The 26,144-nt window shown below is 41.7% G+C and overlaps 1 protein-coding gene across 1 annotated transcript in view; it reads left to right on the top strand.

The window, feature by feature from the left end:
- The window catches only part of ADCY2 (adenylate cyclase 2), a 3,890,318-nt gene that overhangs the window by 3,298,361 nt on the left and 565,813 nt on the right, over positions 1-26,144 (top strand). Inside the window, exon 16 of the mRNA XM_086965279.1 lies at positions 8,557-8,694. Coding sequence (XP_086821405.1) covers positions 8,557-8,694 — 138 coding nt within the window. The remainder of the gene's footprint in view (positions 1-8,556; positions 8,695-26,144) is intronic.

Raw genomic sequence — 26,144 nt, 5'->3', positions numbered from 1 at the left:
CTCTCATTGACCTTTACAGAGTGAGGCACGGGTTGTCCTTTCTTGAATCTATTGTACCACCGAGGAGCGGTGAGTTTTGGCCACTGTTTATTCTACCTTAATTATAGTTTAGTAATTCATAGGGATGGTATTCTTACTCTCCCAATGTTTCCCTTACTTATAGAATCCATGCCCTCACCAAAGCAATTGTGCATACCTTTGGACAGGTATTTATTTTAATAATTGTTGTGTGTCCAGTGCTTTGCGCTTTGGATATTTTAGTGCTTTCACTGATTAATATACCCTTTTGATGCTTTTGAATAGTCACACTTAATCAGTTTTAGTAGAAGAAACCTTGTGTTCCTCATAATGGAAGTCATTTCTTTAGTTTATGATTTACAAAAGGGGGTGGTGATGAACAGAGTATCTGAGTTAAACAGACCACTCTTACCCAGTCCAAAGATCAGGGCTTGATCCATCACCGTTATTTATCTCACTGCCCCATCCCAGCTCAGAACCTGGCTATATGCAAATCAGTCTGTCCCTGGCCCAGTGCATCATGGGAACAGGGCAGACTAAACTACCAAGCCAATTCTTCACTAGAAAGGAGACAAGCTACCGGGGACCGGTTTCTGGCATTTCAGCCTTCTTCGGCCCGGCTTGCTTGAATCCTGATGGAGCAGTGAGAAAGGGACTCATGTCTGAGTATACCCTGCCACACCTATAGTGGCCAAAAACGATTTACAAAAGGGGGTGGTGATGAACAGAGTATCTGAGTTAAACAGACCACTCTTACCCAGTCCAAAGATCAGGGCTTGATCCATCACCGTTATTTATCTCACTGCCCCATCCCAGCTCAGAACCTGGCTATATGCAAATCAGTCTGTCCCTGGCCCAGTGCATCATGGGAACAGGGCAGACTAAACTACCAAGCCAATTCTTCACTAGAAAGGAGACAAGCTACCGGGGACCGGTTTCTGGCATTTCAGCCTTCTTCGGCCCGGCTTGCTTGAATCCTGATGGAGCAGTGAGAAAGGGACTCATGTCTGAGTATACCCTGCCACACCTATAGTGGCCAAAAACGATTTACAAAAGGGGGTGGTGATGAACAGAGTATCTGAGTTAAACAGACCACTCTTACCCAGTCCAAAGATCAGGGCTTGATCCATCACCGTTATTTATCTCACTGCCCCATCCCAGCTCAGAACCTGGCTATATGCAAATCAGTCTGTCCCTGGCCCAGTGCATCATGGGAACAGGGCAGACTAAACTACCAAGCCAATTCTTCACTAGAAAGGAGACAAGCTACCGGGGACCGGTTTCTGGCATTTCAGCCTTCTTCGGCCCGGCTTGCTTGAATCCTGATGGAGCAGTGAGAAAGGGACTCATGTCTGAGTATACCCTGCCACACCTATAGTGGCCAAAAACGATTTACAAAAGGGGGTGGTGATGAACAGAGTATCTGAGTTAAACAGACCACTCTTACCCAGTCCAAAGATCAGGGCTTGATCCATCACCGTTATTTATCTCACTGCCCCATCCCAGCTCAGAACCTGGCTATATGCAAATCAGTCTGTCCCTGGCCCAGTGCATCATGGGAACAGGGCAGACTAAACTACCAAGCCAATTCTTCACTATAAAGGAGACAAGCTACCGGGGACCGGTTTCTGGCATTTCAGCCTTCTTCGGCCCGGCTTGCTTGAATCCTGATGGAGCAGTGAGAAAGGGACTCATGTCTGAGTATACCCTGCCACACCTATAGTGGCCAAAAACGATTTACAAAAGGGGGTGGTGATGAACAGAGTATCTGAGTTAAACAGACCACTCTTACCCAGTCCAAAGATCAGGGCTTGATCCATCACCGTTATTTATCTCACTGCCCCATCCCAGCTCAGAACCTGGCTATATGCAAATCAGTCTGTCCCTGGCCCAGTGCATCACTGGGACAGGAACAGACTAATTTGCATACAGCCAGGTTCTGAAACTGGGATGGTGCAGTGAGCTAAAAAACGGTGTTGGATCTAGCCCTGATCTCTTGACTGGGTGAGAGTATTCTGTTTAATTCAGAGACTCTGTCCCTCACCACCCCTTGTTGTAAATATTTTTGTCCACCCTAAGCGTGGAAGGGTATACTCAGATGTGAGTCCCTTGCTCATTGCACCATCAGGATTCAAGCAAGCCGGGCCGAAGAGGCTGAAATGCCAGAAACCGGTCCCCGGTAGCTTGTTTCCTTCCCAGTGTAAGAATTGGCTTTTGTAGTTTGGTTTGCCCTGTTCCCATCATGCACTGGGACAGGAACAGACTAATTTGCATACAGCCAGGTTCTGAAACTGGGATGGTGCAGTGAGCTAAAAAACGGTGTTGGATCTAGCCCTGATCTCTTGACTGGGTGAGAGTATTCTGTTTAATTCAGAGACTCTGTCCCTCACCACCCCTTGTTGTAAATATTTTTGTCCACCCTAAGCGTGGAAGGGTATACTCAGATGTGAGTCCCTTGCTCATTGCACCATCAGGATTCAAGCAAGCCGGGCCGAAGAGGCTGAAATGCCAGAAACCGGTCCCCGGTAGCTTGTTTCCTTCCCAGTGTAAGAATTGGCTTTTGTAGTTTGGTTTGCCCTGTTCCCATCATGCACTGGGACAGGAACAGACTAATTTGCATACAGCCAGGTTCTGAAACTGGGATGGTGCAGTGAGCTAAAAAACGGTGTTGGATCTAGCCCTGATCTCTTGACTGGGTGAGAGTATTCTGTTTAATTCAGAGACTCTGTCCCTCACCACCCCTTGTTGTAAATATTTCTTTAGTTTATAACATGACTATATAGCATGCCTTCAAGTGAACATTGGTCCTGAGCTTTGATGCAAGTGGCATTCCCTTCAATTTTAGGCTACTCATGTACATACATTATTTTTGCAGGTGATAGCGTGCTCTCTGATATTAGGAGCCTATGGGCCCACCCTTCTTTTATTGACTCAGCCCCACACTTATGGAGGCTATCTGGTAATTATGCAAACCTTTTATGCCTTTTCTTAAATAGATGTATCTCCGTTAGTTTATTTTATTTTTTTCATTAAAGCTAGGTGCCCCCTCCCACTCCCACCTCACATACCAGTCCTGAGGAAGACCCCATAGTAAGATGAAACTCAACCTACGCTATTTGGAGGTCGAAACGTCGACTTTTGTATCTTCAACTACCCATGAACAACAGATTATTGTTACTGTGTTTTAGTATATGGTCTAGGTTTCCAAATGCTGTTAATGTGGCTTAATAATATGCCTATGTGATGTCAACTATTCATTTTGTGACCACACTGAACCTTTGACACTATCCACTCAACCCTAATCCTCACACAAACCACTTACCTACACCACCTCTCCCCCCTTTTTTCTTCGGGCACATTGTTTATACCCATTGAACAGTTTTTGCACATATGTGCTTTGATGAGGATGTGAATAAATAACATCTCTCATTAACTAAATGTGTAAATGTTTTCACTTAGAATAGTACAAATAATTATTTGTGTTCTCTATAAATGCACATACTGGGACCCTTTCCCCTGTAACATATTACAGATTACAACAAAGGCTCCAAACAGTTTCTCTAGGTCAGATTAGAAATTAAGGCGGATCTCAAACTGCTCCTCCTGCTTTTCCATGAGCTGTCCTCGAAAAGCATTTGGTTGCACACCCCACCATTTCGCTGCACTCCCTTATTTTTCCTATATTCGATCTGACCAGGCACTTTATATGCTGTGATGGACAAACCTACCCTAAAGTTTGGAGCAAACGTATGGTGGTCACTCAGTAGTATTTTCAAAATCTGGAATGTGCACACCTTCCTAGCCCAATATTGGAAAGTGCAATTAAACCATACAAAGACTCATTGTCTCTACCCGTGAAAGTTACCTGGTTGAAAGATTCTTTGGCTGCCAGGTCTATACTAAGAATAAGGTCGTGGATCGTTAGCAGTTTTATCAGTTTGTCACCACATGGATTACTGATGGATATTTTTCTCTCTGCTACTTGTATAAGGGGACCCCCTGTTATGAAATACTTCTTTGTGATTATACACCCGGTTTAATATTTCCATGGTTTTCACTGTGTGGCCCCCTTAGTGATGAGGACTCCCAAGGGGTTGGGTAGTTCTCCCCACTTTCAGCTGGGGGGGACGCGTGTTAGACCTGTCTGGCTTTTTGCGTAGTCCCTCCAATTTATTATTTATTTTGTCCCCTTTTTGCCCCTCATACCTTTATTAATTTCTGTGTCCACTAGCTTTTTCAAGGTGTTGGTCTAGGGGATAGGTGCTTTTTCACCCTCATGGTCTTTCACCTCAGGCCTAGAGGCCTTTCCTGACAGGAATATAGTTGGAGTCACAAAATGGTGGCTACCAACTGTCCTAACTGACAAACCTAGAACCTGTCCCATAGAGAAGAATAGGGCATTCCAGAACCTTCTGGTCCCTTCTGGACCTCTGAGGGTCAGCCTATAAAAGACGGAATGCTGGTCAGCCATTTTCTCTTACTGGAAAGAGTCAGCTGGAGGACAGGCTGTAGCTGAAGGTGGGGGTAGGATAGTCAGAGGGTTGACCTATTGATTCACCACCCTTCCTCCCTTGGGTTACCTGACCTGACCCTGCTGATTTGGATGGCTGGAGACCCTGGGCGCCTGACCATCCCCTAGTCTAGAAATACAGGGGTGTGAAAAGGAGACTGCAGTGCTGTGGAGCGCAGTCCTCTGCCCAGTAGAGAGACTTTTATTGAGCAGTGCTCAAAAGAAGAAGGGTTAATCTTTGTGGCCCCCTTGTGCAGTTGTCAACTGAATCCTGCCCCTGGTTGCAGTGACTTTCCCCTAGTAACAGAATCCCCCCAGAGTTTCATCACTTACTCGCTGTGGCTGAATCTGACTGTGGAGAGGAGCCAACCTTAGGAGGGGCGGAAGCAGAGTGAAACTGAGCAGGTCTACCCCCGAGCCAGCGCCTGGTGAGCAGCGCGGGATCAGCGCTGTGGTCGCTGGTATTGTGAGGAGCGGAGAGAGGTAGCGAGGCAGTCGCTTATCTCAGGAGCATCCCTGTGGTATTTTCCCCAGTCCCGGAGTGTGAGGAGAGGAAGGGGAGGCGCCGTTGAAAGTGCGCGATCTCCAGTGAGGAGACACTGCTCCCTCGCGCATGCCCAGTGGAGCCGCCGGGCTCTGTGAGGCGGAGCCGGCTGAAAGGAAGAAGCGGAAGCGGCGCCGGTCTGCACAAGACAGCCTCGGCGGTGCCAGCCCGTGATCGTGTGGCCTGAAGCTGAGGAACTGGCAGCGGTATCGTCCTTTGGTCAAAGGGGAATTGGTATCACCGCTTTTTCCCCGCGCCAGCACCGAGTTGAGCAGCTGGCTGGGCGGGAAGTAGCGGACTCAACAGCTGGGACTTCTGTGGAGCCTCCGGTTAACATCAACACGTGGAGACTTGTGAAGCATCGTCTCCACGTTACAGTAAGGAGAGCGTGGGGAAGGAGGGAAGAACCTAAGCTCTGTGCAAAAGCACGTGTGACAGTACTATTGTTCGTTTTTACTTCCCCCCTGACTGGGAGCTAGTAAATGGTTATTGAGCCAGCGAAGTTACCATCACCAAGTTCAGAACCAGGGAAGAGTAGCCTCTGGAAGTAGATACTGAGGATAGAAGCAGTGGCCAATGTTGTGCTAAGAGTACCTGCTAGTTAATTAGGAGAATAGGTATCTAATAGAGGCTGCTGGTGCACATGTAACCTTCCTGTACAACCGAAACCTTTCTTTGGTTGTGTACCATTGTGGTGGTTAGAGTGGTTGAGAAGGAGAGTTATAGAGCACTTCACAGAAGTTGAGTCTCATCAAACTTTGAAGTCCAATGTAATGTATTATTGATGTTGAGCAGCATTATAATTTAGCAACTGTAAGAGGAATTGTATTAATCTCATGACAACTGTATGTACTGAGTTGTGATTTCCAAAGGTATAAAAGCAGAGTATATTATTTTTATAAACAGACCCGTATTTTTCCAAACATTGGTGTAGTGTCCTTTTTGTGTGTTATTGCGTTGATTTACTGCTGGGTGGTTTGCAACCTTAATACATGTGCCTCTATTGAATGTGACTTACCCTAGGCCAGGCTACCTTAGGTGACCTGACATTCCAGATTCCAACAGGGAGTTAAATGAGTTTTGAATTAAACAGATGCGTAGGATATCCTTAATTGTGATAGACAAAAGAGCTGGAATATAATGAAGAAGGAAACGTATGTCACCTCAGTGAAGAATGTCCTCATGTTCTCCAGATCCATAGTCTGAAAGAAAAATCAGTATGCTGTTAGTTCTCCTTCCCAAAAATTGCCTGTGGTATTACTTGTGGCCAGGCCGCATGGATGGCACATATGTATATTCCCAACTTATGGCACATCGTTGCTCGGTATTACAGGAGCCTCATTATAAACTAGTTCTTAGGTATTGCCTTTGCTGATTCTTGGATGTTGCCAGTCTTGTTTCAGATTGTTCCGACTCCTTTGTAATGTCTGGTGTTATAATTGTCTAGCAGGCCAAAGGGAGCCCTCTTAGGAGCTGTTGCTGTAACCATACATTTCTCTGTAGAAGCATCCAACTTATTTGTTCAGCTCCTTTATTGCAGTTGTAATCCATTCATGGTAGTGTCCAATACTGATACCATTTATCACGCGGCATTTGTGCTGTTCAAGATGATACATTGAGGCATCACAGTGAAAGTTACAGAGGATGGATTAGTGCAAGAAAAATGAGATTGGCTTGGGATATATTGTACTGCACAGATTGTTGTGATTTTTTTTTTGTACTTGGTGCAAAAATCGGATAAACCTTTTTTCCTGCTGTCGCCAACTCACAGTAGTTTGACCTATTTGCAATGGTTTCTTCATTTGGGTTTTTGCTTTTTTTAATATATATTATCCTTTAAACTTAGTGGGTGTATAATCAAATCTGAGTTACCTCATAGATTTCATAAGATGGGTAATTGATGTATGCCCTCTTTCAAGCTTTAGGGATAGTTGTTGTATCTGTGTCCCTCTGCACAGATTGGTAGGCAGTAGCAATTGGGGCCAGGGCCAGACATGGAATGGGCCCTACCATGAGCTTTGCTCTAGAGACAATTCCTATGGTATTAGTTGTCTTGAGAATATCAATAAGTTGTTTTAGTATTTCTGGCATGGTGCCTAATGTGTTGGTTATCGGAGTGTACTACAGGTGTTGGTATTGGTGGTAAAAAAGAGTTGATATGGAGTCCACCTTATTTTGCAGAGTAATCAGTTTATTATCCAAATTAGTGATGTGGGTTGCAAGAGAATGTAAAGATCAACTTGAAATTCAAATGTGTGTGTTTGCCAGTTTGGTGCTTATATTGCTGTGGCCTGCATAGAACTGATGGGCCCAAGGGCACCAGGCCTTACATTAAATGAGGGCTCGACAAGATCAGCAATGGATGCTTGATTATATGAAGGGATGTCATCCATAGTTCAGCACTAGATGTTTGCGTATTTAAGGGAATATCGTCCAATTGTTTGGTGTCCTTACTGTCTAACATACAGCTATCAGGAGAATTTGGGATGGTTTGTCTTAGTCAGCGATGCTCCCCTGTGTCCGGTTGGAGTGGAGATGATGAGATTAACTCAATAATGGAATGATCTGCCTGGATCTAACATTACATTACATTACTGAAGTTACAGGGATTGTGAAAAATCTGAGCATCTATATAAGAACAAGTTTAGCAACTCTATTCACCACTAGTGTGGTGAGGGTGCAGTACGTAGCCTGTGGTGGATTTTGCAACACACTGTCAAAATAGATTACAACACCATGCTTTAGATAATATATTTTACAGTACAAATGATCTTCAATCAAAATCAAATTTGCACAGACGTGGTTTTACTGATAAAAATATGTAGAGTACAAAAAAAAGAATGCATGGAAATTATGTTTCAGTGAATATTTATCATTTGAGCATCACCTAGTAAAGTGACTTGATTTGTTTTGATCGTATTAAAATGTTTGTTTCCAGAGCACTGTAGAATTACAACCTAAGGTACTTCATTGGTGCTTTCCTAACTGCTGATATATATATTTTTAATGTTTTTACAATTCAAGTCTTGTTGAAAAAAAAATTGGAACTTCTCATACTGATTTTGTTTTTAGATGGGACTGCCACACAACATCCCTTTGCATTTTTAGAGATCAGTAAAAGTTCATCGACTTCTAAAATAGGTTTGATTCTTCGAATTTTTTATTTGCAGTTGCAACACTGTATTATAGTGTTTTGCAACCCTACAGGCAATTCACAAAGGCAAAAATATCATCATTTTGCCAACCAAATAGAAATACATTTGTGGCATGTTCTGTTTTTTCCCAAAGTTTTACAGTTCATTTGGTAGCAATAATCAGTCAGTAGGCATGTTACATGCAGTTGGCAAACGTACTTGAGTCTATATTTGTTTAATGTTTTGATTAGAGAAGTGAAATTATCGCACATCAAAGTATTTATTGCGCAGAGATGATGATATGATGAGAAAACTATGAGAGAAGTTAACAACATTTTCTCTATACATAGCAATGCAGCAAGAAAGCCTCGACATCTCTACTATGGATTTTGAAGTCCTCTGGAATAATAGCCAACCGCCCAGGCCCACGAATCACGCTCACTGTGACAACAACTTTGATAATACTGACAATGGCCGTATTTAACATGGTAAGTTCAATTTATTTCATTCATAATACAATGCATCATCTGAAACACCTTTTGACAACTATAATTGACTTGGTATGGGACTTACATTAGACAATTCAACGCATATTGTGATGCAGTCAAATATTTCAATATATTTCCATTTGTTTTGCATTAGTAGACTCAAGTCCCCTTCTCATCACTTCTCTCTAGGATCAAGCCACAGTGCAAGGCACACAAGCTGGTAGAGATTATGTTTATGTACTTTCAGGGTTCTGCAAAATTATAATTTTCCTGGTATAGTTTAGCAAAGTGTTAGTAGGTAAACCTTACAACTTCATGAATTTGCAAGTTATTTTTCCTTTGCAGACGTCGACTGCAGAAAGGACCACCCCTGCTCCCCCCCCCCCCCCCCCCCCCCAAGTCTTTTTGCAGAAGGTGATTACCGCAGGTTTTTTGCGTGAACATTCTCACTCTATAGGTGGGAGTTTCCTGAGATTGTTTCCAGAAAATCCAATGTTTGAGGAAGAAATCTTCACAGCGTTACACACTGCTTGCAGATTTACAGAGTCTTTTGTGTGAAAAGTCGTGTGGGCGAGTTAGATTTATAAACTGGCTGATAATTCTAAGGATGATAAAACCTTGTATTGAATGACCACGTACCAATTTTTAATTGGCAAATAGCTATTTTAATTGATTGTCTGTGGCATTTTCATGAGTAACTGTCATCGACAGATATCTTGTTTAAGAATTGTGTGTGCTCAAGTTCTTGCAGCATAAATTGCATAATGAATGAATGGATATTTAGTAGGAAGGTAACACTGATCATGTATATGATTATACAAGCCTACGCCTGCTAAAGTCTGACAAGGCTTCATTTGTATTAAAATAGGAGTACAGGGATGGTCCTAGTTCAAGATGACTTAGGGAAGACGGAATCTGTCTTATCTCAAACGAGATGACGATGTAGAAGATGCACCTGAAGTTTGAAGATGGTGGCTTGTTTCTTTCAGGGATGGTGTGGAACTGTGGGTGCTGCCTGGCCTTGGAAGGTATAAGGCAAGTTGAAGGGAGGGAACTCTGTCAAAGCCGGTGTGGAAATTTACACTGGCAGACGAGAGCCCAAAATCAGTGACTGTATAAACCTCTATCCAGGCACTAGGGTTCGCTGCCATCATGGGGCCAGGCAGCGAGCAGAGTGGCATTGCGGAGGCACAAATGGAGGGAAAATCCCCTATCATGAAGATACGCTGAGCAGCCTACTGAGCGTAGTTGTGGAATGCTTGACAGTGTAAAAGGGAAGGTTTTTGTCATTTGAGATTCCTGGGAATAGCTCATAGTCTTATTTTGATGAAGAAAGTTCACCTTTTTTAAAACAAAAGAGACAGGTTCCTCAAGTGACGATCGCAACACTTTAGACAACATGTGTCTTACATCTCCAGTCTCTAAGCTGAGATTGCGAACAAATGTGCATATTTACAAGGACGTGGGGTAGAGCAGCGGTAGCCTCCTAGGCTTAAGGCTGTGCTAGGCTTAAGGCTGTGCTCTGTCACTTTTGAAACAAAGGGCTGCCTTGCATTTTCCCCTGCACTGGCACTAATTTAGCTGCGTAGCACCGACGCAGGCACCCGTGAACCATAGTGCGTTGAGGGATATGACTGTTTATGTGCAGGAAGGGATACCTTCCTGCACATTAAGAATTAATGGTGTTTTGCTATTTCCATGTGTGCTGCACAGCGCAGCACACATGGAAACAGCAAAAACAAGGAGACATAATGGGTTTCTCCTTGTTGCGCCATGGTAAGACTAGGTTTTTTCTGGTCTTAATTTTGGCGCTGCCCCATATTTACGCCAGCCTTTTAAATATAGGGCAGCGTCAAAATCAATGGGTGTGGTGGTGGAACGCCCACCACAACACCCATTGCCAGCTCCTTTCACGCTACGTATAGCCTGAAAGGGTGCCTTATTTACAAGACAGTGTTAAGTGCTGCCTTGTAAATAAGCCGAAGCCCATATCGCAACAGGAACATATTTACAAGCCCCAATTGCCTGTGGCCACAGGGGCTTGTAAATATGCCCTAAAAGGTGTTTCAGTTCAGAACCACTTTGTAGTATTTTTATGCCTGGTTTCAAATGGTGCCTTGCAGAGCAAAGTCTTTCAGGAGATGGTTTCGATCAACAACTAGTTAATAATTATTTCCACTTTGATGTTTGATTGATGATAGAGGAAATGTTTGCACATGCATCAAACATTAATGCAGGATCTTGGACAATATTAAAACGGCCTTCCCAGTGTCCTTCACTCAAGGGTACGTCCTTTCATGACCCTATCAACATCGAGTCAATAATTATGTATTTTGCTTGGCTGTTTGCCATTTTTACACTACAAATACTACTGCAGTTAATTTGACACTAAGCTTTACTTCTCCAGTTCAACATCTCCTTCAGGGGGGGGCTCTAGGCTCATGGCGGCCCTGGGCAGGGAGCATAGGTAGGGGGCCCCGGAAGAGGGGGTCCGGGCGAGGCGGAGCCCCCCACCCCCCGGAGCTCAGGAAGGTGTTTGGAAGTGAAACCGAGCCAGAGGCTGCCAAATCCCTGCCAGGGGCCGCCACGCAAATATGTATCCATCCTCAAAGGATTATTATATTAAGGATATATATTGGCGTGGTGGCCCCTGGGGTTTGGTGGCCCTGTGCAGGTGCACAGCTTGCACATGCCTAAGGACGCCCCTGTCTCCTTCATTCAAGGGTATATACATTTCTATTATAGAAATGGAAAAATCTTTATTGGCTCCACTGCTTAAGAGCTCTAATCTCCAGGTTATCTGGACAGCGCCTATAGTAATTGTTTGAACATATATCAGGGAGTGACGATGGATCAGGAATTCAAAATGCATTATGTGTGTCAACATACCTTAGCACTTGTTTTCTACTGGACAGAGTATTAATATGCTATGCGCTGCTTAGGTCAACAGGGGCTTTGACTTGGTATAGTGTAAACACCATCACCTATACAATCAAGTAGGCTTTGGACATTGAACACTGAGCATGTTGGTGTGAAAAGCAATCCCCTATAAACACACGCAAGTGAACAGAGGAGGCAATGGCCACACTCTCACATACCTCGCTTGCAAGCACCTGTCCACACAGTGTTTGGTCTGTTCAACTATAGTAGAAGTGTTTGGATACTCAACCTCCTTCCTTTAAAAAGCACACTCATTTTGAGGTAGGTTATATTGCCATACTATGTCACCCAACAGCGGATATAAAGTCAATGCCCTGCTGTGTCTGTATACCAGCCAGTTCTTGCTCAAAAAGGAAAGCACATAATTAAAGTGTCAAATATAGCGGCAAATGAAGGCCACAGTTCATCTGTGTAATTTAAAGACGTTGAGCTATTAATGCTCAAAGTCTTTCAAACCCAGCAACCTCTACTTGTCCCTACCTCAATCCTGGTTCTGTTAGCATGATCACTTTTCTAAGGAGTGTTGCTATGCTTTAACTGTATAATGGCCAGATTGTTTAAAAATCGACAAGCATACCTAACAGGGTTTCCGAAGGTAGAAGCTTTGAGAGAGTTGTGAAGTAGCCTCATACTTGCTCTGCTATCCTTGCCGCCTGCAGGTCCTGCACCCTACCACCTATCTGCAGGTCGAGGCTTTGTGCTGGTCATTGCATGCACCACTCTTCATGGCCTGGCCTTTGCTTCACCATACCCCAAAAAACTAGGGCTTCATTTTGGGAGGGTTGAAGAAGCTTGAAGGTCCACTTTGTTGTCAAACCCGTGTGAGCTCCATTGCCTAGACATGGTGAGTGGGTCCCTCTCAAACTCCCATACTTTGCCATTTTTGAGTCCTTTGGTCTTATTCTGAGGGAGCTGAATCCTTAAAAATTGTAACATTTCTTTTCTGAAAAGTCAAGAATGAGCAATAAATAACTGAATTGAAATTAATTATTGGGTAAATCTAAAATGGAAATTAACATATGGGATTCATGCTAATGTCTTATCCAAAACCATTGAACTTATTCAATCCAAAAGCTTTTGGATTGAAAATTGCATAGTTAATATAAAAAGCTTTGAAGTCCTTATCTTGGTATTATCTACTTGACAAAAGTAGCATCGCTTGCACATAATAAATTACTAATTAGACATTCCGAACATGAAGTCTACAGCATGCATTCAGCAAAGATTTTTCACTATGGTCACCTGCATCTGTGTTTGTTCGTTTTCACACTCCATGCCTTGAGCCTGTCATCTATACGATTAATTCAATACCAAATTGAACACTAATAATCGGAAGCGCTTGTAATGTATCTGACAAATATTGTCAAATGTCAACTGTAATCAAAATTAGGGCAATAAGGGACAAATATGCGATCGCCTTGCTATTCCACTTGCTTCTGGGCTCTTAAATCCACTGCCCTTATGTATGTTTAATCTTCTAAGAAAGAAATTCAAAAGATTCAAAAGAAAGTATGATGGGTGTTTTATTTCTGAATATGCAAATGACTTCTTCAGTTTCTTCATTTATGCCCCGGCATGTTGACACTAACCCCGGGCGGAGCAGGCGTAGTGTCACTACGCAGAGTTCCATGAAGTTGGAAAAAAACTCTGATAAAGCGCACAACGTACAATGTAGGAGTTACTTTATGATCACTTTGGAGGGAGGAGGGGCTGGCTAACTAAGCTCCACCAGACAGTCGTAGTTTTCCCTAAACTCTGTGTTCGTAACATAACACGTAGTAAGCATAACTACATAAACTCTGCTGGAGGAGCGTAGTTACCCCCCCAGGCTTAGTTGACACTGAAGTCCATTATAGCTTTAAAGTTCTAGGGCCAGATGTATCAAGGTTTTAAGGGCGACACAAAACTTAAGGGAAATGTATCAATGCATTCTGGTGCACATATAGAAAGAGGAAAACGCTCCTCAGGATTGTTTTCGTACAGTAATGTGTCTCTTCCTGCACAAAAACAACCCGTCTCAAAACGCAGGCCTCCTTGCACCATGGTGCAAGGGTGCATGCATTGACGCTAGGCAGCCAAAGTATGACAATACCAGGAAAGGACAGAAATGCATCATAAAATGTCAAATATGGTGCATTCCTGCCCTTTCACACAGTGTAGCAAGGTGGCTTGGTGTGTGAAAAAATAATAAATAAAGGCTTTAATTCTTAACTCTTTCGGTGCGCATGAAGGAATGGTTCCGTCATGCGCCACAGTGCTCATGTACGCATGACGGAGCCATTTTTTCAGGTTCACACAAGCACTAAATTCCTCTGCTGGTATTAGGAGACCTAGGGGAACTCTGGGTGGTAAGAAATTTGTGTCAGCCTGGTTATCCCAAACATTTTCAGTGCAGAAATGTCAGGAAAATGTGATTTTCTTAGCTAAATTTGAAATTTGCAGGGGATTCTGTGTAAGAAAATGTTGGGAGACATGCAAGCCACACTTCCCTGGACTCCCCTAGATGTCTAGTTTTTAGAACTATTTGGATATGGTAGGTTTCCCTAGATGACTGCCGAACCCGGGACCAAAAACGCAGGTGACCCCTTGCAAAACGAGTTTGTTTTGTGATAGATAATTTTGATGTTTTCACAATACCTTTTGGACCCTTCCCTGTTGCGGGTACTTGGCCCACCCACACAAGTGAGGTGCCATTTTTATCAGGAGACCTAGAGTAATGCTGGGTGGTAGGAAATTTGTTTCAGCCCAGTTACCCCACAAAGGTGGGGAAACTGTGATTTTTTTTTAGCTAAATTTGTGATTTGCAGGGGATTTTGGCCAGGACAATGTTGGGAGATCCATGCAAACCAACCCTTCATGGACTTCCCTGGGTTTCTAGTTTTCAGGGTTTAGTAGGTTTCCCTAGATAGCCGCCGAGACCGGAACCAAAAAAGCAGGCGACTTCTTTGCAAAACTAGAAATTTTTGTGATCGATTATTTTGAAGTCTCCACAGTAAGTTTTGGGCATTTCCTGTTGTGGGCACAAGGCCATCCACACAAGTGAGGTACAGCTTTTATCAGGAGACCTGGGGGAATACTGGGGGGTAGGAAATTTATGGCGGCTCTGTGAGCCCATAACTTTCCCACACAGAAAAATTAGGAAAATGTGATTTTGATTAGCTAAATTTGAGTATTGCAGGCGAATCTGAGTAGGAAATTGTTGGGACTTCCACACAAGCCAAGCCCAGGACCAAAAACACAGGTGTCTCACTCAAAAATTCATGTCTTTTTGTGGTCGATAATTTAGAAGTCTCAACAGTATGGTGTGGGACATTTCTTGTTGCGGGCTTTAGGCCTACCCACACAAGTGAGGTACAATTTTTCTCAGGAGACTTGGGGGAAATTCTGAGTGGGTTGAAGCTTGTGACTTCTCACAGATTCCAGAACTTTTCATCAAAATGTGTTTGTTTTTGCCAAAGTTTGATGTTTGCAAGGGTTTCTGTGTAGCAGAGCCTGGTGAGAGCCCCACAAGTTACCCCATCCTGGATTCGCCTGGATGTCTATTTTTTAAAAAATATACAGATTTGCTAGGTTTACCTAGGTGCCGGAGAAATAAGTGTCCAAAATCCACAGCTAGGCACATTGCGTAAAATGGGTCAGTTTTCACTGGAAAAAAGTGATGCGCCCACTTTGCATTTTGGGCCATTTACTGTTCCAGGCATTTGGCTATCCACATAAGTGAGGTGAAATTTTTATCAGGAGGCGTGGCGGAATGCTGGGTGGGTGGAAGTTTGTGGCTCTCCACAGATAGCAGAACTTTCCATCACAAAAATGTGAGGAAAATTATTATTATTTTTTTTTTTACAAAGTTTAGGTTTAGAAGAGATTCTGCATAACAGATATCAATATAGACGGTAAGGGTTAAAGCCAGGTATGCACTAGGGGATATTCCACAACAATTCTGCTTTGAAAAGAAAAGTTCCAGTGCTCTTCTTCCAGTGGTCTGCCGCCAAGGTCACACAATTTTCCTTAAATATAAAGATGAGTGGAAGGAGAGTCAAATTCAAAAAAGTTCTTACTGTCCAGTACTGTAGTCCATGATTTTTTATTGTAATCTTTCTCAAAATCAAAAGTTATCCAACAGAAAGAAATGTCCAATCCAGTGTATATTACACAAAATATTCCATCCAATTCACTGTTTCAATGTCCATTAAACAACATTACTTAACACAGCCTGTGCGTTTCTTCCTTCTTGGATTTCATCAGGGCTGCGAGATAATAAAACAACAAAGAATCAAAATCCATCTTAGATTGTGCATAATCTTAATCAGCAATAGTACAAAACACATTAACAATTCACAGTACAAACCAAGTAAAATTCCAGAAATAATTACAAATCCCCAATCATTCTGCCTATATTCCATTATACCATGGACAATTGAAAAGCAAAGCATTAGATTAAATGATAAGAAATCAATTAGAATCCACCATCCTCTCCCAAGAAAACCCATTAATATCTACAGAACCTACTACTTCATTATATGTGAGCAAACAATATGAAATATATATGTATGGAAACATACCTTCACACAATATATAATTCAAATCTGCTATTAGCTGAATCCTATCACAGAAAAATCGAGGTACAATCATCAATGCACTCCCCAAATCCCAGGATTTTGTATTCAAATCACCTGTTAACATAAGGTTAGAGAAAAGAAAAAGTATAATGAACATATGAGTATGAACTAAAGTGAAGTGCAGGAGGGCTCCTCCAAGAGTCTCAATCCCAATCATGGGTCAATGCTGTCTATACCTATCTGATTCAATGCCACCCAATAAGGTTCTATAAACCTATATAAAGGTGTACTAATCTTAATCCGTCCCACGCATTTAGGGCGACCCAATAAAGCCACCATCTCCTCAATTAACCTCAGTTTGACCCCAACACTAATGAAGCGATCAACTAGAATTATAATACATGCTCACCAATGAAAAACAGGATCTTGTTCACATTGGTATTAGTTCCTTCAGTACTATGACAAATTCTTCAAAGTTCAATAAGCAATTGGAAAAATATGAATCAAAAACCCACTAAGTATCTCATGTTTCCAACCTCTAACCACAGTTACCTCATTCCATTTCTCATTCCTCAACTCTTTTGACAAATCGAATATAGACCGCAATCCCGGACCAGCGACACCTTAGATCATGATAAATCCACTGTGCTCCTTTCCTTTGCCGTGTCCAGGTTAAATACCCATCCTCGCCAATCAAAATTCAGCTCCCCGGTGTCAATTAAGTCACAAGCGGTTCCCTCCCTGGCCCGCTCTAATTTCAACCATTCCAGCAGAAACTACCAAGTCCTTGTCCTGCCTCATCATATTAACCAATCCCCACGCTTATTAGGCATCTGTGCTACGGTTCCCTTACTGGTCTGCTACCTGAATATCACTATCTTCCGTTCCAACCGGAACTACTCCCTGTGACCAATCAGGCTCCAGCCTTATACTGCACAACTCCACCTGGGTAACACGGAGCCGCTATTGGTTAAATCGCAGAAAAGTCTTTTTTCTCTGTACAGTCGCTTTATTACAAACTGCAACGCAGGGCATGGATACGCATTAAAATCACTTCATCACTTTGAACTCTCTCGAGCTCTGCCGTGTCCCAGTACGGAGGCCATTTTCAATATCGCATCGCAAATCATCATTTGTGTTCTCCCCACTTCCTATGGACAAAGCCTATTGTATACATCCCAATACTCATTAAAGTATCCACCATTCAATAGCTATTTATGCATGTAGGGCATGCTCAAAAGAAGTTCATCGATTTTTCAAAAATTGGGTAATTTAACCAATCCATAGTTAGTTTATTGATCATTACATTAAAAACAAGGTAAATACATCTCCTAAATATCCATAGTTTAATAAATATCACTAAATGTGCTTCTCATCATGAGGTGAATCCTGCAATTCTTTCCTCTGTAAATACCATTCCAAACTGATCTTTACCAAAGGCAGCCAATTCCCCTTATCTGCAAGGTGAGAGAATAGCTCAAACTGAGGAATTACATATACCAACCATCAACCACTGATTTTGAACAAATGGAAAAATATATTAAGAACCCTGTATCAGCTACAGTTTCAAGGTATACAAACATACCCAACCAACAAAATGTCAGTCAGTCACAGTGCCCTCTGTCTCATATGCAGGGTTGTTAAAACCCCAAATCCACTTCAATCAGTATATACATAATAGAGCCCATCCTTGCGTCATTCCAAATTACAAAAAGTAATGTAACTCATCATCACTATTGAGTCCTGCCAACACTGTCCTACAAGTGATGATCCACCTGGCCTCTTGTTGCCTTATACTCAGTTCCTAATCTCCTCCTCGTTTACTCGGAAATATCTTCTGAATACCATAAAACTTAATCTTATTCTGCATACCATGATTATCTCGGATATGCTGATACAATGGTGATTTGTCATCATGATTCATAATGGATCTTTTATGTTCCTGTATTCAGAGTTTCAGCATGCGTTTTGTACTTCCAATGTAAACCTTGTTACATTCACATATGATAGCATAAACTACACCTGTGCTATTACAATTGATGAACTCCTTAATCTCATTTGTGTGTTGTGTATTGTAGGAAAAAGTCTTTATTTTGTTAAATCCTAAAATGCAAATATTGCAAGAGCCACACACATAAAATCCAATAGGTGGTTGTGGAAGCTAGTTGGAATCATTAGTAGCCATGGGCTCCAGATAGTTTCTTGAAACCATCTGTTTAATAGTTAGACTTTTCTTGAAGGTTACCTCAGGTTTGTCCTTTATAAGGTGCGTCAAACCCGGCACCCCCTTTAGCAAATTCCAATTCTTACTCAAAGCCTTAAAAACTTTTTTTTTCTGAGCACAATATGTAGTGACAAAAGGTAGTTGTTCCCTCAAATGACCTTTCTGTTTCTGCACTAAGGTGGACTGTATTTTCAGATGAATTTTCCCGTCTCTTGTTTGCAACAATGTACACTGACTGTAGCCTCTCTGGTGCAACCTATTCTGTAAATGATCCAATTCCATATTAAAATCCTCATCTTTACTGCAATTTCTCCATGTTCTTATCATTTTCCCATAGGGGATTCCCTGAATTACTGACATTGGATGTGAACTATCAGCTTGGAGAATTGAATTGGTTGCAGTGCTCTTTCTAAATTGTTTACTCGTGATTCTATCTACTTCAACAAACAGTTCTACATCTACAACATTAATGCTCTTAGTACTCTGATTCAAAGTCAGTGCCATATTGAAATCCTTCATATTCAGATATTCAAAATATTACAATAATTCCTCTTGTGTGCCCCTCCAAATCATTAAAACATCATCTATGAAACGGACCCAAAATAAAATATGATACCTCCATTTACTTGCGCTGGGGCTCCAGGCATGCTCCCTCTCAAACCAACCCATAAACATATTGGAGTAAGAGGGAGTAAACCTGGAGCCCATCGCAGTGCCCCTTATCTGATGATACCGCTCATTTCCAAAAAGAAGAAAAATGTTGGTCAAAATTAATATACACATTTCCACCAACATTGTGGAATGGTCCCTTAAACTGGCACTCCGACTTCCCAGAAAGTGATTCAGAGCTTGTATCCCTTTTTTATTCTCAATACAAGTGTATAGTCCTACTACATTCAAAGTGGCAAGGATGAGTCCATCCTCCCATTGCATAACAGAACCTGGTGAGAGCCACACAAGTCACCACATCCTGGATTCCCCTGTGTGTCTAGTTACAAAAGTGTACAGCTTTTCTAGGTTCTCATAGGTGCTGGCTGACCTAGGGTCAAAAACCAATAGCTAGGCACATTGCTAAGAAAGAGTCAATTTTCACTGCAATAATGTGATGTGCACAAGTTGTGTTTTAGGGTGTTTCCTGTCGCACAGTAGGCCTACTCACACAAGTGAGTTTGCAAGGGATTCTGAGTAACAAAATCTGGTGATAGCTACACAAGTCACCCCATCCTGAATTCCCCTGGCTGTCTAGTTTAAAAAATGTGCAGTTATTCTAGGTTTCCTTAAGTGCCGGCTGACCTAGGGTCTAAAAGCTACAGCTAGGAACATTGCAAAAAAAGGGTCAGTTTTCAGTGGAAAAATGGTATGTGTTCATATTGCATTTTGACAAAATAACCGCGGCTTCTAAACTCTATATATCTTGTTCCCATTTAATAAATACATAGTTTTCCTTGATACCTATTTTTCACTTGTTATATTTTTCCAAATTAAATGCTGGATGCCCGGTACACAATATAAAACCTTTGCAAGGTGCAGCTCAATCATTGGCTCTGAGTACCTCAGGTTCTTGGTGAACCTAGAAGCCCTATATCAACTCGCAACCATAATGGTCCAGTGGATGTAACAGTATATTGCTTTAAAAAAATTCTGCCATAGTTAGAATAAGTTACCGGTGAAAATATTAGCACAAATTACTGTTTTTTTTAACCCAATTTCAATATTTTATAATTTCAACTGTTACTTTCTATTAAAAAGCCTTGAAGGATCTACACAAATTACCTTTTGCTGAATTTAGAATTGTGTCTACTTTACAGAAATGTATAGCTGTCCAGGATCCATTATTGGTTTCACACCCATTTCTACCACTAACGGAAAAGGGGTTGAAAGCTCAGAAAAAAAGAAAAATGGGCTTTGTCCCATTAACATGCCAAAACTGTGTAGAAAATGTTGGTTTTCTGTCAAAAATGTGTCTGTTTTTGAAAGCTACGAATATGGTAATTTTAGCACCACCTTTGTTTATGCCATTTTCAGGGGGAAAAACAAGACATTTTCTTCTGCAGCACTTTTTTCCCCCAAAAACCCAAAATGTAGCTGTATTTTTGCTAATTTCTTGGTCCCCTCCAGGGGAATCCACAAACCCTTGTTACCTTTATAACCCTCAGGATGGTGGAAGAAAAGAACGCAAATTTGGAATGAATACATTATATGGACAAAAAGTTATGGGGCCTAAGCGTGAACTACCCCAAATGGCCCAAAAAAGGCTTAGCACTGTGGGTTAGGCTTAGCAGCAAAGGTGTTAGAAACAATTTGATATCTATACTCACTGGTGCACAACTTTGTATGGGTTCAGATTTTAATTTTCTTTTAATTCTGAAAGCTTCTCTAGGTTAGACGGGGAGTGGAAACATTATTCATTTTGGTCTTTTTTTTCTGGAAAAGAAAAATATTTTTGAAAGGGAAATACAACCTTCCTTTTTTTCCCCATCATCTTTGGAATGTGTTTGTTTCCACCGAATATAGGGATTAACTGCAGGAAAAGAGGAAGGTTAGTTTCTGATCAAACCCTCGATGGGTAGAAGATGGAAAAGACTTTGTGAATATGATCAAATGTTTGTGTGTACTTTTTTCACAGATTGCATGGACTTACACTTCCTAGAATTTCCACAGAGTGAGATTTACTTTCGCACAAAATTCTCTGTTTGGTCCAAAGCTGATTACTCTGAAGTTAAACTTAATTTTGTAGTTGTAATAAAAGTTTCTGCATGCGCAGATACCTTTGTGTATGTTTGCTCCTACTTAGGGGAGTAGGTGTATGCATTTTAGGAATTTACAAAGTTACAGCAGGGAGAAAGATGTGGTGTTTTGGCCAGAGCTGCTGCCTTTGGACTTGAGCAACCAAGTTCGAATTTCGGCTCCATATCCTGTAATTGTAGGCAAATCATTTAATCTTTCCGATCGTGAAATAAATGAATGTGACCTTGTATAATGTACCTGGTGCTTATTTTAAGTGACACAATACCTTCAGCTCGAGTTCACGCTATATAACACTTTGAAAGCATTGTCTTTTCAAGCTTAATCCCAGGATCGTTATGTGACTTCCTTCATGTTTTTGGTTTGGCTTTTTCCCACTGCCAAACTGCATGCAATTAAAAATTATATATTGTGGAAAGTTAGCATGTTTGTGCTCCTTTCTCCCAAGAGTAAATCTACAGAAATTTCCAAGGTAGAAATGGATGCAGGGGGAATTGTGAATACCTACACATTCACATGTTTGTGGGTTTTCACAAACGTCGAAAGCTAACCACGACTGATTGTCTATCCTTTCAATCCAAATAAGAGAGTAATATGTCCACCGCTCAAATTAATTTCATATTCCCTCATACAAATTCACCCCTACTCATGCATGGGTTCCGGAGTAGCGTGCTACCCCCTCCAAAAATCCCTTCAACAACTATCAGGGGTAGCAACGCTATATAAATGTAAGCCTTCGCAATCCAAATAACAGACAAACATATTCACTGCTCAAATTAATTTCATATTTCACTATACTAATTCACCACTAATCCCTTTGGGTTCCGTAGAAGTGTGCTACTTGCCGAAAAAACGCTTCAACGCCTTGTCGGGGGTAGTAAGAGTTAATTAAATGCAATTACAATACAATACTATACTTACAACCCCTCTGAGTGGAATTTTGGCCCATCTATTATTACACCATTGTGGAGTAGTAATAATACAGGAGGGTAAAATAGTTTTACCCTACAAGGTCACCTTTTGTCAATCACTTGCAATCTTAAACCTAGCCATTTGCGTAAATCAAACTTTCGCAGGTGAATGACTTTGAGAATTCTGCCCAATATCCTTACTCTGGAACTCATTTTGCAGGTGAAACAAAAATGGAAAATAAAAAATATCTAAAGTAATTTTCATAAGGAGGCATTTGTAAATGTCTCGATGCACAATCTTTTTTGACTAATATGATGGGAAAAACACATCGGAAACCATACTATGGAAGGGGCCCTTTGCGTGCCATCAGAGCACTTTGGCATTACTGAAGGAGGCACAGATGCTTGTACATCCCCTTCACATAAAGCACCAGTGCTATCTTCAGGGGGTGTTTCCTCATTTACAAGGGGGCATGCCCAGGGCCTGACTGGCTATAGCGGACACCGGGCAATTCCCCGGTAGGTCGTCAGGGGTAGGGGCCGGTTTTGTGCCCCTGGAGGCTAACTCTGTTACAGGGCTAATTTTGCAATATCAACCGCTGTAACAAAATCGTCCGAATTCGGCTGTTGCAAACAGCTCGGCCGCACCCTCAACTCCCGGGGGGGCCGACCGAGCACTTTGCTAGGGTTGGTTTTGGTTCCCACTCTGGCCCTGGGCGTTGCGCACAGGCAAAGATGGCCTAAAAAGTGGCACACTGTCAGTGCGCCCCATTAGAGCTGCCCTCTTGAGGGGGCAAGGGGGTCTTCTAATCAGCTTTAAAAGTGCAGGCCAGGTGCCGCCTACACTGTGAGCATTACTTGTAATATGGCGCATTTTCCCTGTTTGCACCCAGTGCACCTGTTTTAATGTGTGCAGGGCACAAACAGGGATCGAGTACCCTTTACATAATAGGGCCCCAGGGTTGTATCAATCATTAGTACAGCAGTTATAGGTTCAGGAAGGCTAGGCGGCTTGAGGGGCCCACTGCACCTGTGTGATAGCTTTTCTTAAGTATTTAACTGGGAACCGATTTGCTGTGCATAAATGTTGATGGCAGCCAAGATAGGCCTATGAAAAATGCTAATAATGCCAATGCATCTCATTATTGCACTGAGAAGTACACATGGACATCATTTAACGGTTACCAGGTGTCACAGCTGAGACCCCTTGCTACACCCTTGAGATTCCTGCCACTGTCTTTGTGACCTCTGGCCTCAGAGGTGACAAATCAAAGCCAAGAACACAGGAGTGGCTTGCATTATCAGCGTCAAGCTCCAACCTCATTTTTTCATTACTTTGAGAATGAAAAATAGTTTATCATTCGCTATTAGTTTAATAAAAAATGGAGCAGCCAAATCTGAAACGTGATTTTCATTGGCATCTAAAGTAGTAAGACTGAAATGCTGTAAAATGTATGTTGCGTGAGTGCATGTGGGTGAGAGAAAGGTTTGGTGAGAAAGTGTGTGTATGTGTAAGCATATATGTTTTTGTGATTGTGTGAGTGCTATGTGTGGGTGACAGTGTGGGAGTGAGAAAGTACAAGTGAGGTAGAGTAAGAGTGAGTGAGCAAGTGCTAATGAGTTAGTCAGGGTAGGAGTGAGTGCAATGAACTGAGTGAACATTAGTGAGATGAATATAAGTGAGCATGAGTGAGAATATGTTGTTGTGTTTTTAAGTTTGCTGTTGGACCTGACATGCTTTTTGGTTTATGGAGGCACTCATGGAAAAATGCTGGCACTGGCACACTGGAGGCAATACTTGTGTATGGAATAACCACAGCAAAATGCTGCCACTGGAACACTAGAGGTACATTTTGGTGTGGGGCACCTGAGGATAAAATGCTTGTACTGGCACATGGGAGGAAATTCTCGGCATAAGGGAGGCATCCTTGACAAATATTGTCCCTGACTTACTAGTTGTAACATTTGATCGAAGGGCCACCCATGACACATCTCAACAGTATTCGCAAAATCCTGACACTGGTATATTGTATGTAATGTTTGGGCAAGAGGGGCATCCATGACAAATATGTGGCACTAGCAATTGAGGAAATGTTTGTCATATTGGCACCCATAGAACAATTTATGAACAAAATGGGGTCCACTCGTGGGGATTGTCAGGATTCAGGTTTCATAAACTTGAAGCACATTCAAAGAACAGTCATTCTTTAAATTGGACCACTAGAGTTAATTTTTTACAAAGGAAGGGAGAACTCCTTCCTGCCCCCACCCTGTTCACTGTAAAAGATGTCAGACTAACTCACTTTGCTTGCTTACCACAAATCAGGTAAATGTTCCCGGGTATATCATGTAAGCACCTTAATACTTCTGCTCACCCAGGCATTTTGGTGAATTGATGCCCTTGGTAGTACAGCATTCATGCACGCACAAATTCATATTTGATTTCTAGGTATCAATAGGGAGCTGTGCTAGAGAATTATTGCTTACCATATCATCAGAGTGCTGGTGAACCAGTATCTTAAATAAAACACATACCAATATCAAGATACTACATATCATTCAGCTTTCAGTGTGCACATTTCACGACAAAGACACAGATTGAACAGATGTAATAGCCATATTAATGAAAATTTGCAAAGTACACCCAAACACATCTGACTGGGTATGTTGTACTTTTCATGTTCTGCTAGTGAGAAAGAGAAGTTAACTTCTCGGTAAGGAAGGGTCATTGAACCAGATATGTCAGCTTAATTTTTATGTTTGGAGCAGCCAGGACCCTTCTGATGAACACAACAAAAATTAACAGGCTGTAGGTCAGTCATATGATGCCATTAGGTTGTTTGGGTCAGCCTTTTCTGGCACTGCTTTCTTGAAGTGCTTACATGCCATTTGGAATAGAAAGGAGTCAAAATCTGGCACTGCAGTTAATGAGCCACTGGTCTGGCATTGCTTGTACTCCAAATATGTAATTTAGTTAGTGCTGTTTTTCCCTTCTTTGCCCTTGGGCACCAAAGGAGAGTGTACTGTTGGTAATGGCAGCTGAATGCAGCATAAGAACAAGAAAAAACCTCTTTTTATGACCTAACTATATTCAACAATTTTGGCAATTAAGTCAGTTATTTGTACATAGGGTGCATCTCATGACACATTAAAATTCTCTCATATTTGTCATTTTTTTCATTTATTTTTCATTATACAAAAAATACATATACTTTTTTGAGTTTTCTGCAGTTTTCTTTACATAACAGACATAATAAATACAATTAAATAACAATTATCATGCATTTGTTGAGGTACATTATATTTGCTAAAGTTGATGTTCTAGATAGAACCCCTTATTTTTCTTTTATATACAAGTATAGACATTCATCCCAGCATACATACTCACACTTTCTCACATGCAAACAACAATGACAAAATACATTAAAAAAAATTGCAGACTTTGTAGTGATATCTTAGCAATGTCCAATACAAGACTCCTCGTAATGTGATTTCAATCTGTCTTAAATCATGAAACAGTATATATAGTATCGTTGTAGTCTCTGTTTAAATTTCTTTTCCAGTTTGGTTTTTATGATCTTTCAATTTTGTCGTATTCGAGGGTCTTTGTATACGTACAGCCTACGCACGTTTCGGTGATGTTTAATTTGGATTCACCTTCTTCAGGGCCAACTTGGACTAAACAAATGTATGCAATAGTCATAAACCTTGGGGTTCTCCTAATCTTAATATATAAGGTCGTACAGACAAAGTAGATCTGCTGTGTCTTTAATGAGACGTTTAGTTTTGGCGGTTGGTTATAGTTCTTTAGAGGGCACATCCATGTGTGGTTGGAGTCTATTGATACTTGGGGAGGATTTCGTTATTTGTTCCTGAACGGATTTTAAGAAGTTGTCAAATGAGGCACATATGTCAAAGGAAGCAGTGTTCTCTATATCATTTTCTATGTTCTCCTATAGTGTTTGTGGTACCTCGGAAAGAAACATGTGCCGCAACTTGGTTTTAAACGTTGTTCTCGTCTAGTCCTAGTTCTCGTCTAGTCCTAACAGGGTGCCATCCGTCCGCCGTGTC

Source organism: Lissotriton vulgaris, chromosome 4_1 (assembly GCF_964263255.1).
Source record: "Lissotriton vulgaris chromosome 4_1, aLisVul1.2, whole genome shotgun sequence".
Taxonomy (NCBI): Eukaryota; Metazoa; Chordata; class Amphibia; order Caudata; family Salamandridae; genus Lissotriton; species Lissotriton vulgaris.
The sequence above is the reverse complement of the archived record's forward strand: the minus strand, read 5'-3'. Positions and strand labels throughout refer to the sequence as shown.